This window comes from Tyto alba, unplaced genomic scaffold (assembly GCF_018691265.1).
Source record: "Tyto alba isolate M040663 unplaced genomic scaffold, T.alba_DEE_v4.0 Super-Scaffold_27, whole genome shotgun sequence".
NCBI lineage: Eukaryota > Metazoa > Chordata > Aves > Strigiformes > Tytonidae > Tyto > Tyto alba.
The window spans coordinates 27,765,665-27,780,739 of NW_024881301.1; the positions used below are offsets into that span (position 1 = coordinate 27,765,665).

Genomic DNA, 15,075 nt, shown 5'->3' on the forward strand with positions numbered 1-15,075 from the left:
CAAATAATTTCCACTCTAAAACATGAGGTTCAAGAAGCAATATTTTCAGCTGACTGCTAATGCAATTGTTCCAAGCTTTCCTACTCACTAAAAATATCTTCTTAACTTGAAAGGAGCAAAAACTCCCTACATAAGGGACAACTTTTTGATATTTTATTTCTAGCCTCTTGGATGAGTTATAGTTATTCATGCAAGAATGATGTCCATTCCCTACACCCCCTGAAACAACTAATTAAGGAGAGTCTCCAGAGCACGCTAGCTTGTGCTGTATTTGTAGTATATGCTTTCAATTTCTCTTTAGACCCCAAAGCAGAATATATTTCTGTAATGCTTGGAGTTTTAATGTATTGTGCTTGGGCTGAAGGTGTGCAGATTAAGGAGTTTCCTTACAGATCAGTAGATGCCTGAGAATGCAAAAAAAAAAAAAGCCCATTCAGATAACTAAAATGGTGTTTGGGCTTTTTATGTAACACCATTTGTAGTAAGCAGTTTTTCCTCTGGGCTGAGCAAGCTTCACCGTAACCATGGTAGAACTCAAGGTGGCAGCAAACACTATGAAAGCACTCTTTCCAAAACTTCAAGTAAAATACTCTGCAGCATTAGTGGATGATAACAATACAACTATGCCATATGGTAGTAGTCAAAGGGGACCAAAAGTTTTCAGGAACAGAGGCAGTGAGAGAGTACTGCCTTGGCAAAAGGAGGATTTTCAATCAAAGCAACCTACGTAAGGAGCTGACTGATCAGAGGCAATGCCAGTCAAGACAGGTTTAAAAAATAACTCTGGATTTAATGCAGTGTTTTATATGCTTTGGAAAGTTATTCTTGGGGGGTGCTCGACTGTTTTGTGATAATTTCCAAATTTGTTTTGCAAGTAAAATATTATCTTAATGGCAAAAACATACAAGCAGCAATTAAGTTTGTGTTAAATGCTATTCAGTGTATGCTGTTTCTTTTATTGGAAAACTTCAGAGAAATTTCTAGAGGAATCATTCTATATTGCTAGTTAAAATTTAAAAAAACATCTCCATGGTCTTAAATAGCAAATTTGATATAACTTTTCCTGCTGAATTTTCTAATGTCAAAGTAGAAGACTTACAGATAAAGAAACATTTTTGCTTCAGGTCAAAAATATCAGCTGTTAGTACTGAGTACTAGGACAGAACTGCCAATTTGATCAAAAGTGAATAATTTTGTTGCCATTAAGTGACAAATCTGTTTTAACCCTTGTGAATGATAGGAAAACTGGACCCAAAAGATTTATTGTTATTAGTATGCTACAAGTATTGAGCATTTTACAAGTAAACCATGAAACTTAATGATTTGTGAGTGTTGCATAGTCACTGGACAGATTATTGCTAAGTAATAAGGGCAGCTGAGACAACAGTTAGAATAAGAGTAACTGCATTATATTCAGATCATGTTTTGGATGTGGCATCTTCAAGCACTTGTTAAATCTAAACCCTTTGATACCTTAATTCTTGGGGTTTTTTTGGTGGATTCTGCTATATGCAAACATTCACTCAAGTTATAGGTATAACATTGCAAATGATTTTTAGTTACTGTTAAATAAAACTCAGATTAGCAAGTGTTCTTTGTCACTGAATTAAATAGATTTAGTTGTACTTTAAGAAGATGGAATGGAGTGGAGAGGGATGCTCTACTTAGAGGAGAGTCAAAATAAAGAGGCTTATAGCCCTGATTTGGCTTGAAGTGAATATATGGTCATGTAATCTAAGTCAAGAAACGTGGTAAGATATAACCAGAAGCACAAAACTTGAGTGGTACTAGTTCAGGCAGAGTAGCACTAGGTTTAAGAAAGAATTTATATATAAATGAGTTGCATCTCAGTAAATACAACTGAAAGTTTATATGACTTAAAAAGTTCAGAATCCAGAACTTTCAGATGAGCAATACAGATCATTACAGCTTGAGGTAGCAAGTCAAATGGCTTAAGTATTTCAAGAGTTGGCCTAACAGGAAAGGTGGATATGATTTCAGCTTTCTCTTAACTTGTACAACAGTTTGCCTGGTTGCCAAAGAGTAGTGTTAATGAAATTCCTGTTTCTTTGTGATTCTGTAATTGATGGAGAAAAGCATTTTCAGAAATGGGCACGTGTTCAGTTTTCCACCTCTTTTTTGCAGGAGGGGGGGATTGTTTGTTGCATTACCTTTCTTGCTTGTAACTGGCAAACATGCTCTCCTGTACTGATGAAGAACATTGCTCTAACTGAAGTGCCTCTCTCTCATGGGAAGTGGGGAATGAATGATATGCTATTGTCCCACTTGCCAAGAGCAATGCAAAAACCGTGGTAAGAACTGAGGTGACCATCATACTCGATGAGATCTGCAGTGCTGTGAAACATCAGTTGACGAGAATATTCTGAGACTTTTAGCAACAGCCTTCTAAAACCCTTTCATGATGATTTTTCAGGCAGATATGACTTGATCGGACCTTAAATATCTTTCCCAAAGCATTCATATGATTCCAGTCAATCACAAATCAGATTTCTTTTTCCAAAAATGTGTGGGTTTCCAGTTACTGAAGTAGAAGTATTGCAGAGAAAATTTAAGTATTTTAGACAAATCTTGGTTTGCTGTAGGAAGGTGTGTGGGTACCTAGAAGTTTGTTTAATTTAGCAAAACTGATAAGCATATAATTAAAATGGAAATTGCTTGAGCACCGATTCCAATTGTAATCCTTACCTTTAGAAAATCTTTATTCATATTATGTATATATAGAAAAGAGGGGTTCAGTTCTGTATGAGATTACCACATACGGTAATGTTAATAACTGAAGTGATTAATAACAGTGCTCGTTCTTACACTTTTCATCCTTCTACAATTACAATTTTAACTACAAAGTTTGTTTAGTTATTAATATGAGTATGTAATATTTTTTACATTAGGAAGCCAATTCTGTGAAGTCCTTGGGAAATTTCAGATGTTGTATGACCAATCTCATTAGAGTCTTAAATTTTGTTCCTTTAGTCACAGTTGTCATATGATTCTTAAGTTATACAAACTTGACACATTTAACATTTGTGCAGCTTAGGAAAGGATGTCATCAAGTTTTTGCTGCAAGAATAGATTTGGTGGGAGAGAATTGCTATGTGAACTATTTAAAGAGTAAATGAGGAAGAGTCTCAATTTTAAAAAGGCCTTCCCTTCCTAGCTAAAATTTTTCCTTTGAGTTTCTTGACATCTATTTGCCACTTAACACAGGATGTGACTGCATATTATTCATTGAATATTTAACAGCTATAGTCTTTCAGGCTCACAGTATGCAGTAATATTTTTCATTGTTTTATCCCTCTAAACATGATTTAGTATTTCACAGCCTATTTCTTTTTTTTAGGGTGAACATATTAAAAATTTCCTTTAAAAGGAAAAAGTTTTTTATACAACAACGGCAAAAACATGTAAGTAGTCATTTAATTTTATTTTGCTTAAGTGGTCATGTTCAATTTTTTTGCCTTAAATGTTAAGTCAAGAAAATGCCGATCAAAGATTCTGTTTTGTTAACTTGCCCTTGCTATTCTGGTCATCTTATCCTTGACCTGTTACCCATTTTTGTTTCCTTTCCCACATTGAATCCAACAGACTGAATGTAGAAGGACTATATCTTTTCCATGCAGTTTTCTTCTTCCTTGGAGACTTGGGAAATGCAGATCTTCATCCTTTCTCCAGCATTTAGTAACCTAGCATATTTCCCTTTTCTTGCCAGCATCTGCTGCTCTTTTCTTTGTTTCTTTGTCTGCCCTGTAGAGATCCTCAATGCAGTGAATCTACTTAGCAGCTGCTTATCCCATCTAGGAGGACTTTGAGGTCCCTTCTGCTTATGGGGCTCAGAGTTCTGGGAAAAATGAAGGTTCCTGGACAAAAGGAGAGCCCTGCAGCTGAAAGACGTGAGGTTGGGAAGGGGGATAGTGCTCATCCTAAGTGTAACATGGAGGGCTTTAGAAGTTGGCAAAACATGTGAAGGTAGTTGATAAATCTCATGTAAAATTTTTGTACTGTTAAGAGATGTCTTCATAATACTGTGCGCTTTCTGCAGACCATTTGTAATATTACTCTATTTAATAGGGAAAAAAAAAAATCTTGATTACAGATTTTTGCTGCCACAATATGATCAGATAAATTAAGGTATCTTTTTACAAAGAGAAGAGAGTATTTAATACCACAAAAAACTCCATGGAAATTAGTGATTAGCAAATATATAAATATTTTAATTCAGTTGAGGACAGTACTCAAATAGATAATAAGAGGTAAGTGTTAACTTATACCTGAACTTTATGAAGGCTCCTTCTGGTAACAAACGAGCTCTTAAAGTGATAGGAGCTGCGTTACAAGAAGACCTCTTGACCCACATTGTTTGGAGGCTATGATGAACACAGATTGCTAGGGAGGCTATTTTTACCCCAAAGGAAAATGTTTTGATCACTTTTTTTTTTCTTCCCCAGTTTGGTGGGTAACTTCCAAATTTGAGGAGTGTGCACGTGTGCACACATTCTTACTTTTCAGGGCACAAACACTGTTTTTTCTTTTGAGAGAGCGTGTCCTGACCCACCCTAGGGAAGTCTTAAGTTTTTTTTTCCAGGCTGTAAGTTTCTAAATACATTGTTTATATGCAAACTTGTATCAGTCTGTTCATAAATATTTCACTGTATGAAGAAATGAGTGGTTGGCAAACCATTCTATAAGCTTGTCAGTGTGATTGTGTTTGTATTACACTCAGTGCAATTGTATTACACTTGCAAGTACTACCACCTTCTAGATTTGAGGATTAAAAGTTCACTGATAAGCAATCATTTTAAATTCTAAATATCTTAAAGTATACACATATGGGCAAGCCTATGGACAGCATTTTTCAGATGTGTCTGTGAAAATAAACATAGAAACAGAACTCTCTGAGAGTCATTAGTAACAGTGGATAATAAAATGAGTGTACTTACAGATTTTTCTGGAATATGGAAGAATTAAGTGTCAATACATAAAAGCCTTTGGATTTAAAGACCATATAAAATAGTGTTCATTGCATAAAGACTTGACTGCTGTTAAAAATTTAATTTCCCTTTCTGGAGACCTATGTCACCTTTGAAGGGGACAGCATTCTTAAAGGTTGTTCAGTTAAACATTTGATAAATGATGACAGTTCAAGGCCCTTGATTCTTTTAACTGATTTCCTCTTAAGTGATCATAGTTCTTTATTTCATCACCCACTGAGATTACAGTAATGCATACTGTATCATGCTTAAAGAGCTACAGAACTGTAAGAAAAATAAGGCCAGCCACATGACCGTCTTTCTCAGTAGATATGAAAACGTGGACCAGGTGTGCTATTAAATCTCTAGATATATCCATCCTTGTCAGTTAACCCCATTTGCTTGAAATGTAAGGCAGCAAGCCTGCAGTACCTCAGTGGTATTGCTTGGAAACGCTTGCTGTCTCAGTGCAGTATGAATGAGGCAGCAGCTGGACTGCTAGGGGTTTTCTCCAGAATAGTGGGTTGTTGGAGGGATTTATGAGGGCAGATGACTGAGGTGGTGTCAGTCTTTGGATTGACCAGATTTTTGCTTGAAATTACAGGAAAAGATAGGTAAATGATGCTGAAAGTTAAGGAAGATGGAAGAAAGTGAGGAAAGCAGAGCAGATACTACAGATTCATAGCCAAGGTTTTATTAAAGACAGTGACAATGCTATGACACTTCAGAGTTTGTCATATGTACATTTCTTTATAAAATCCACAGAAAGTTCTCAAAGGCTATGAATTTGCACTCATCTGACGTGCCACGTTTCATTTATTTATTCTCGTTATTTCTCTTACTCCTTTCTTCTTTCCTTATTCCCTGTTCTGAAGACTCAACTTACCTTGTCTTACTCTCTCCCTGATACACACCTCCTCTTTTACCCTCCCACTGCTTCAGTCTGTTGATCAGCTACTTGATAGAAGTATGCAACATTTCTGTTTCTACTGAAGAGCTACATAAGGAATAGGGAGCAAGACTGATGAATCAATGAATGTCTGATGCTATAAAAGCTCATGATATGTAGACTTAATGAAGGGTGCAAAATTTAAGGTAGGAATAGGAACTATGCTGGTTTACAGGCAACATATGCTGTAGGTATTTTCAAATTCTCTGTGAATGGAATAGGCATACATCTGGTGCAAAGTTCTCCCCTCATGCTGATATAGCAAGACACTCACTTTAGCTACTGAGAATTGTTTCTGTTACATTAACAGCCAAGAATTTCTCTAACCCTCATTTCTTTATAACTATTAAAATACCATTTTCTGAAACTTGATTTGAGAAGTATGATGGGCATCAGATCCTTGGATCACCCTAGAACTCTCTTCACCTTTAAAACAGTGCATAGATTTAATGACATGACTTCCAAGGTGGCCTGTTAGTGAGACCGATGGTTATGTTAGCAAAAGATTTTGTTAACTTAAAAATCGACTGCATTTTTCTGAAACTTCTGTAAGTATTGATCCTAGTTTAAGTACCTAGGTCAACGGTTAGGAAGAACACACTTGTCTTGTGATGTAGGCAGCAAGATTCATTGCTACTTTCAAACCTAAATTTAAAACCAGAATATAAAGTATACTTAATTCCTTGTCTTTATGTTGTAGATTTTCAGTATAATCGAGATGTTGGATAAACTTATTTTTATGGCAATTGAAAGGCCAGTGCTACAGGCCAAAAAAAGTATCCGTACATCTTCTTTTGTCTTTTGGAGTAGTAGAACACTTTATGTGGTATTCAACCAACAGAGAATATGTCAGAAATGCCATTTGTTGTTGAATATAAGTGATGTATACTTTTTATATTGCAAGAAATTGAGGTAAAATTTCAATATGCTTGCATACTTTATTTTATATAAGCTAGTTAGAAGTAACTGAGGTGAACTGACAAAGATGAATTGGTTCCAGTATGAATGAGGCTCAAATAACAAATCCGACTTCTTAAAAATATTTTTTAAAAAGTTTTAGTAGATATAAGAAAAACATGCCTGAAAGATTGCAATCAGTTAAATGTTTTGCAGTATCTATGTCAAGAGGCAAATCCTTTTTTTTTTCTCTTGAGATTCTCATTCGTTTTCTAGAATAGTGACCTCAGTCGTAGATTCTCTGAACTACTCATAAAGTGGTTTGCAGAATGTGACATTGATCTCTGATACATGGCATTTGTAAAATGTTTCCTGGAAATAAAAAGAATACAAAAAAAATAGATTGAGTATACCAGCCAAAATGGTCTGTAGCTACTTCCTAGTAGCACTGTTACTGTGATCAAACAAAAGGACGATGACAACTAAAAACCAAGGTGTTATCCAGGTGGGCTCTCTATTTTTTGCTGGACTGTATAAGAAAGAGCTTTATTAGATCTTTGAATCCTTTAATAAAAAGGCTTTGCAACCCAAATTCTGACTTTCTCTGAAGTATGAGCTAGAAAGAGAGCTAGAGATGGTTGCCTGCCTCATTATATGCTGAGATGTCAAAATTCAGTCATAATTCAGAGCAGCTGGAAAAGATGAGTGATGAAATCAAAAACTTACTATTTTTCACTGAAGTGCTGAGATGTGATAGCAATTAACTCAGGTTTTGTGTTATCTTCCTTTTTCCTCTTTGCTTTTTATTCCAATTTCTTTGCATCAATAACTATATTAGCTAACCAAAAGTATATCTTGTGCGAAACTCTCTTGGGATCTCAAATAGCTCAACAAGTGCTACAGTTGGCAAGGCCATAAATGTGGGTGGAACAGCTTCAATGCACATGTGTTTCGCTCGCACTTGGGCACTAAAGTATCAAGTCAGAGTTTGCACCAAGACACACAAGCTTTGTATTCTGCTTCCTTTTGATCTCCTTGTTATGGCCTCATGTTATCATCCAGAAAGCAGGATTGGATTTGAACAGCAGTGGCAGCAACTCCGCTCCCATCACAGCTACTTTCTTTGCCCCAAGCTGGATCGCTGTTAACATCTTTAGTATCTTCTCAAAGACTGTCAAGCAGATGCTTTTTGCTTATTGTGGCTCTTGAAAGAACGCTATTGAATTGGAGCCTTATGTGAAGAGTTTGAATTCAAAGATTGAGGGTATTTTTTCCTTTCTACGTTGCACCCTTAATGGAATGTTTTAGAGTTTTGTATGTCATAGGAGGTCAAGATCTGACTGGAAACCTGAAACTATATTTAGCTGTTTAATATTACACTTGTATATGCAAAATCTTTACCACCCTAGCCTTAAGTATTTCATTAACACTGTAAGGATTAGGAACGGAAAAACTATATTGCTTAAACTTTTAAAGTGTCCATTTTGCAGTTAAGAATTTCATATAGTCACAGTGATATTTTGGTCATCACAGCTCAAAATCTACTATAAGCTGTTTTTTTTGTTTTCCTAAATGCATTTTTTTATATTTAAGCTAAAAGTAGTTTTATTGTTGTTTTATGAGCTTATTTACTGTGTTTGATCTGCTTGTATATATTGAAACATGGTATTTCCTACCATTACAGAATGAATCCAGAGATCATATTGTTGCCTTCAACATGTTAAATTATAGAGCATGCAAAAATCTATGGAAATCTTGTGTAGAGCATCACACATTTTTTCAAGCAAAGAAGTCACTACCTCACGAAAAAAAGATATTGTCACATTACTGGACCCTGGGTTCTAGAAATGCAGCAAAGTAAGTATTGTGTGAAAGCATGTTTTGCTTTGTAACGGGGATGGGAGGATTTGTGTGAGTGATAGCTGAGGTTGGAGTGGTAGAGTTCATTTCTGCCCACAGGTGTGTCCCAGTCTGTATGCAAATCATTTGACAAGTTATATAGTTGTAATTTAGTTTCTGCAACATGGTATCATTACACTAGAACTTTTCTTGTAATTTTGTAAAAAGGTATTTGAATATAAGGAAGTTTTACTGGTACTGTCTCAACTTGCTGTTTCAGTTTGAGGTATAAAAACACTAGAAAGTAAAAATGTCATGTAGCTAATAATCCAATAAGATAATTAGTAGAACAGATTTATTTTGAACTGTTTTAGCCCTTAATGTCATATACACATTCTGTTTACCATGTTAGGGCTATTTCTGGAGTGCGTCACACCAATCACTGATTACTGACATCAAGATGAAAAACTTTGTCATGTTCAAGATAACACTTCTGACACTTCTAATCTTTTATTTGCCTCGCTGGATTCTGCTAGTCAGGGAACTGGTAGTTTCATAACGCTATTTAAGATCTAGTTCCCCAAAAGTAATAATTTAGAGCCTGTCATCTTGCTATGTGAAGTTGGGATTGTTTCTCCCCATATGCACCAGTGGGGCCCTAATGTCATTAAGCTTCATCTGCCTGCCGGTTTATTGTCTAGTCACTTGATGCTGTAATGTCCTTCTGCATTTCTTCACAGTTGACCTTTATTTTTGCCATTCTGTGTGATTAACATCTTCAGCAAACTTTGTTCACTCTTTGCTCTAGATCACTAGCGGGTATGTTGAGCAGAAGAGCCCCTAGCAGATATCCCTCTAAGATTTCACTGCTGGTCTCTTTTCACTATAGATCTAAAACGTTTTTCCCTATTCTGTCTTTTATGTTACAAGTGAACAGGTAATTCCTCCAAGTGAAGACCCTATTCCCTAGCTCTTTAGTTTCTTTATGGGTTTAAGTGACCTTGCCAAATACCTTTTTGAAATCTTGAGTAGGCTAAATCACTAGTTTGAAGTGGGAGGTTAAGCTCAAGTAACCCTGCTGCTTCATGTTAGAAGTCTTTAGATTTTTTTGATATGTATCTGTCCCAGTGATTTCTTTCATTATGTTGATTTGTTCTATTGTTTCATTTATTAGCAATTCAGTTACAAACGTGTTGTGTTGTATATCATTGTCACCCATGTCCCATTCCCACACCCATATGCCTGAAAAAAATTGCCATGAAACATATCAAAAATCTTTCATATTAATAGTGAATGAAAATTCAAGTCTTATGTCATCTCTGAATGTGAGATTTTGGAAGGTCCATTGGTCCTTTGATCATCTGTAGTCTTGTAGACTCTCTAGAAACCTGATTGTTCTGATGATTTTTAACAGTGTTTTATTGTTTTCCTTTTGTTTGCGGGGGTTTTCTGCAGTGTGTTCCCTTAACAGTTTACCCCTACATTTAATTTGTCAGACTGATTCTTTGCTAGTTGGATAAGCTTCAACTTTTGAATGATGTCGTCATACTTCAAATAGCTTCCCAGATTTTGATGGCTGGTTGACTTTTCATACTGTCCTGTCTCTACTGCAGAAATTTGTAACAAGGTGAACTAGTATTGCTTGTAAACAAGGTGGTTAACCCATGAGGGCTATCCAACAGTAAAGAGGCTGATAAAATGTTCTGGTTTTTGCTTGAGTGGAATTCCATATTTTCACCTAGGACTAGGTCACAGTTGAAGCAAGTGAAAACAAGTAGTTGTATGAACAGTAATCTAATTTTCTAATGTTTTACAGATGCGTATTTTGAGAATTAGCTCCTCTGTGGAGTGATATGAACTTGTTTTTCCTATAGGAAAGGTTTTGAGGAGGTAACTTTCTCAAAGCTTCTACAATTGTCATGTCCTATAGTCCTTTATTTCTCTCAAATTTGCAAACAGATTCAAAATCCTGATGCTTGTATAAACATATACACACACAGGCATTGCACAGCCCTTGTAATGTTAAAAAAGAAAACAGTATGAGTTTCAAAGGGTAACAGTTTAGTATCATTCCAATTTTTACCAAACATTTGATTTTTGACAAATTTACTGTTACAGTTTCTTAATAGCCTGTAGCATGCAGGATAATTCTCATTGTTAAAGTGAGCTACTAGGAAAGACTTATTTTCAAATAATTTTGTGTTCTGAAGCATTATGTCTGGTGAATTGCTTTTTGAGGCTCTTAAGGAATCTGTAGGGAGAACTGTTCGTTTTGATCCCTTTCATCAGCTTAATGGTATCCTCTGTACTAATGCATTCTTTGGCCTTATTTATGCCAGCAACAAGCATGAAATTTAGGATCTATGTGAGGTGGAAATGACTCAGCAACCTTTACTATCAGAGACTGCTAAAGTACACAAGAAGCAACAGTAATTTTGGAAGACCTTCAGTAGTTCCTATCAACTTGGTCACTGTCACTCAGCAAATTATTTTCTCAAAAGATTTAAGAAAAGGTGTGAACAAGTCACTTCTGAAGTCATCTGTCATATATTGAAAAATTTTACTTTCCTATTTGTTTGTGATTGCGGAATGAGATAACATGAGCTTCCATGTTCCTTTTCAAGGATGGCTCTGAGCTCATGTGGAAGCTACACAACCGAAAAAAGGTGTTCTGCATTCTCCCTTATGAAAGGGAGCAAAATTTTGCAATGAGTAAAACAAACAAGCAACCCCCATAAAACCAAACGTGCACACAACAGTCCCAATAACCTCACCATACAACATGGAGGTTTTAAGACTGACTTATCTTCAATAGGTATTTTCATTTGGCTTTTGTCAGCTTTGAAGAGAGTTACATTCAGGTTTTACCACCTTAAGTACCACAAGTTTTCCTCCGGAATTTGTTGCTTTCTTGTACTATGTTCTTTTACGCTCATGTGAGGCATATATCCTAGTGTTTATTGCATCAGTTCAAATCGTTCAAACTCTTGCAGCCCTTTAGTACAATTTCTTATTTGCACATCTCTGTGCCCTTCTCGTTTCTCTTAGCTTAAGGTACTAGTGGAATTCCATTTAAATTAGGCTGCCGAGTTGTATAAATCACCTGTAAGCCTTATTCTAAGGGCAGGCTGAATCACATCTCCCACATTCTGAGAGGTAAGTTCATTCAACATTTCTGGACTGAATGCTGAATAACCTCTCCTAGACGCTTTCTCATTCCTTGCTGAAAAGCTAAAAATGTACCTATATTTTCACAAAGGATAGACTCAGTAATTGGAAGCAACCTCACAATATTACAGCCCATTACAGAAAGACATTGGCAGCCTCTCAGTATGTTTGCTGAGAAATATCATATTTGACATCTGAAAAGCAGCTACTTGGAGTTCAGGAGATTGTTTGTAATGTACCTTAACTGAAATATCTAGAGAATATATTGTTAAAGAGATTCAGTTGTCAGAATTAGGGGTTTGCGGTTAGGGCTCTGGTTTCCCTCATGCAAGTTACATTACACCTTAAAAGTCACCTGCATTGGAAAATACATGAACAGGCACTTGTTAAAAGGGAAAGCTGATTAATGCAAAATCTGTGAAATTCTACAAGATGCATTTTTTTTTTAATACATCCTTTTTTTTTTTTTTTTCTCTCTCTCTCTCTGCTCTACCCATGTAAGGCTTCTTTGAAAGAGCTCTTTGTTTTCGTAGGCCAGAGTAGTCGGTGCCTTGTCATTGGTATTCAGAAGACTTACAGAAATAAAACGGTTAATACAGGCAAAAGCTTTTCCTGAGTTCATGGACTGTGTGTTTCCTAAGCTTAAAAACATACGTGGGTAACTGATTTTGATATGTAGACACTTCATATGAAGTTTTCCCTCTTTGTTTTTTAAACTGGGAGAAGATTTGAAAGTACACATTTAGCAGTTGAAGGAATTAAGTTGCTTTAAAATGCTCAAGATACTTCAGAATGTTTTGGGTTGCTTTTTCTTTTACTTGTATAAACAAAAAACAGTACAATGCAAAGTATACTTAAGGTTTATTTGTGTAATAACCACAGCATAAACAACTTTCTTTTAATGTTACATAAAACTGAGACCTTTCAGCTCTATAATAAAGTCCTCGCATACTCTGCTATCCCAGCTGCCCATTATGTACAGCTCAGGACTTAGTGACCCAAAGGTGGTTTCTCTGTAATATAAATTGTTTCTTTTCCATGAGAAATCCTAGGCCTGTAACCTTCAAGGTGAGCAGCTTTTCTCTCTGCTTGTCTTGTGGAATGCTGTGTAAAAAGATGAATAAAAACTAGTTTATCTCAGCTTTCATCTACTTGAAAAATTTCTTTATGCTGTATAGTTCTACTAGTAGCATATTTTTATTACTTTCCTAGCTGAGGTTCTATTTCTGATGCAACCCTTATCTTGTCAGGTTCTTGTCACAAGAAGCAATCCAGACTCAGAGATGCCCTTTTCCTGTCAGATCTTTTTCTAATGGTTTATTCCTATAAGGAAAACATCACTCAAATGTGGCTTCCTTTTGGAAATAGAGAGTGGTCGAGTGTAGCTTTTATTTGCTGAGGTAGGAGGTAGATGGTTAAAGTAATCCTGTGCCAAGTGAAGCCATTAGTGAATTGTTACCTATGTGAGTTTTAACAGAGAACACCTATAATCTTTTGCCTGTATTTGAACCGTGTTTTGTCAGGTGCTTGGTTCAGTGCCAGTAGGACATACCGAATTTCCTGTTTTCCCCTCCATCTTCTTAAACACAATTGAGTTAAAAATAACTCTCAGAAAAAGTTATTTTTACTCAAGCTTGTGATTAACATTGTAGCAGGGATTAACAAACAGTTTTATTGCCACAAGTGAATGTCAGCAAACGGCTCTGTGAGAATGTAAATGCGTAAGTAAGGAGGGGTAAGCACCGGGGACTCGTAAGCATATTTTATTTCATTTAAGTTTTCTAAGCACAGTAATTCATGTACAGTTTTTTATTTCTTTTCAGGTCTGTAAACAGCCAGTACTGCAAAAAAGTTATAGGTGGGATGGTTTGGAACCCATCTATGAGACGATCTTTATCTGTTGAGCATCTAGAGACAAAAAGCCTTCCTTCTCGATCACCTCCTGTTACCCCTAATTGGTAAATCCAGTTTCAGCCTTTCTCATACCTTCCAGCCTCCTACTTTTTCTAATTGTATTTACTGTAGCAGAATAATTATGTCGTGTGTATATATATGTTTAAACATCATTATTCTGAGAACATACATGATGACAAAAGAGTGTCACTTTAAATTTAGCAAGGCTTTTGATACTGTCTGCCAAAATATTATACCCAAGTATAATAGACATTATGTTCTAGAAGAGTGGACAAGAAGATGATTTTAGAAAAAAATAAAAATGGTTGGATGACTGGACTCAGAGGGGAGTTGTTAATGGGTCATACTCTACCTGGGGGCCAATAACAAGTGGAGTACTGCAGGGGTCTATCTTGGGACCTGTCCTGCTTAACACCTTTATGACCTGGAGCAGGCAATGGTGTGCTTGCTCAAAGTTTGCAGATGACACCAAACTGGGGAGATGAGCCAATATGATTGGAGGCAGGGCTGCTATCCAAAAGGACCTTGATAGTCTGGAGAAATGGATCAGTAGGAACTGTGAGAAATTCAGTGAAGACAAATGCAAAGTCCTGAGAAGGAAGAACCAAGCGCAACAATATTGTCTGTGATGCAACTCTCTGGAAAAGGACCTGGTAATCTTCACAGGCAGCAAGCTGTACATGAGCTATCTGGTGTGCCCTGGCAGCAAAGACGTCCACAGCAACTTGGCAATATTAACAGAAGCATATATGTTAGATCAAAGGAAGTGATTATCCCCCTTTTGCTCAGCATTCATTAGAGCTTATCAGAATGCTACAGCTGCTTCTGTGTCCACTAATACAACTGACACTGACAAACTGGACTGAGCTCAGCAAAGGCCACCAGCCACCAAGGTGGTCAGGGGGCTGCAGCATTTATGCTATGAGGAGGGGCTGAGACCACTGCACTTACTCGGCCTGGAGAAGCAAGGGTTTGCCAGATGCCTAACAACAGCCTGGCAGTACTTAGGAGGCAGCTAGCTAGAGGATGAGGCCAGGTTCTTCAGTGTTGCATGGTGAGAGGATGAGACAACAGGTATATGTCAAAACAAGAGAGGCTCTGTCTGGACATAATGAAAAACTGCTTCATCACAAGGACAGTTGAGCAGTGGTTGCTTAGAGAAGCTGTGCAGCCTCTACCCTTCAAGTTTTTTGGGATCTGACTGGATAAAGCCATAAGGAGCATGCTCGACCTCAGCTGATCCTACTTTGTGCAGGAGGTTGGACTAAATGATCTCCATTGGTCCCTTCCAACCTGAATTATCCTATGATTACAACTTGAACA

General features: G+C 36.7%; 1 protein-coding gene across 5 annotated transcripts in view; it reads left to right on the plus strand.

The window, feature by feature from the left end:
• The window catches only part of PTPN3 (protein tyrosine phosphatase non-receptor type 3), a 174,596-nt gene that overhangs the window by 109,804 nt on the left and 49,717 nt on the right, over positions 1-15,075 (plus strand). For all 5 annotated transcript variants that reach the window (XM_032988995.2, XM_032988996.2, XM_032988997.2 and 2 more), the window contains 3 exons: positions 3,359-3,422; positions 8,516-8,688; positions 13,662-13,796. In XM_032988995.2, coding sequence (XP_032844886.1) covers positions 3,359-3,422; positions 8,516-8,688; positions 13,662-13,796 — 372 coding nt within the window. The remainder of the gene's footprint in view (positions 1-3,358; positions 3,423-8,515; positions 8,689-13,661; positions 13,797-15,075) is intronic.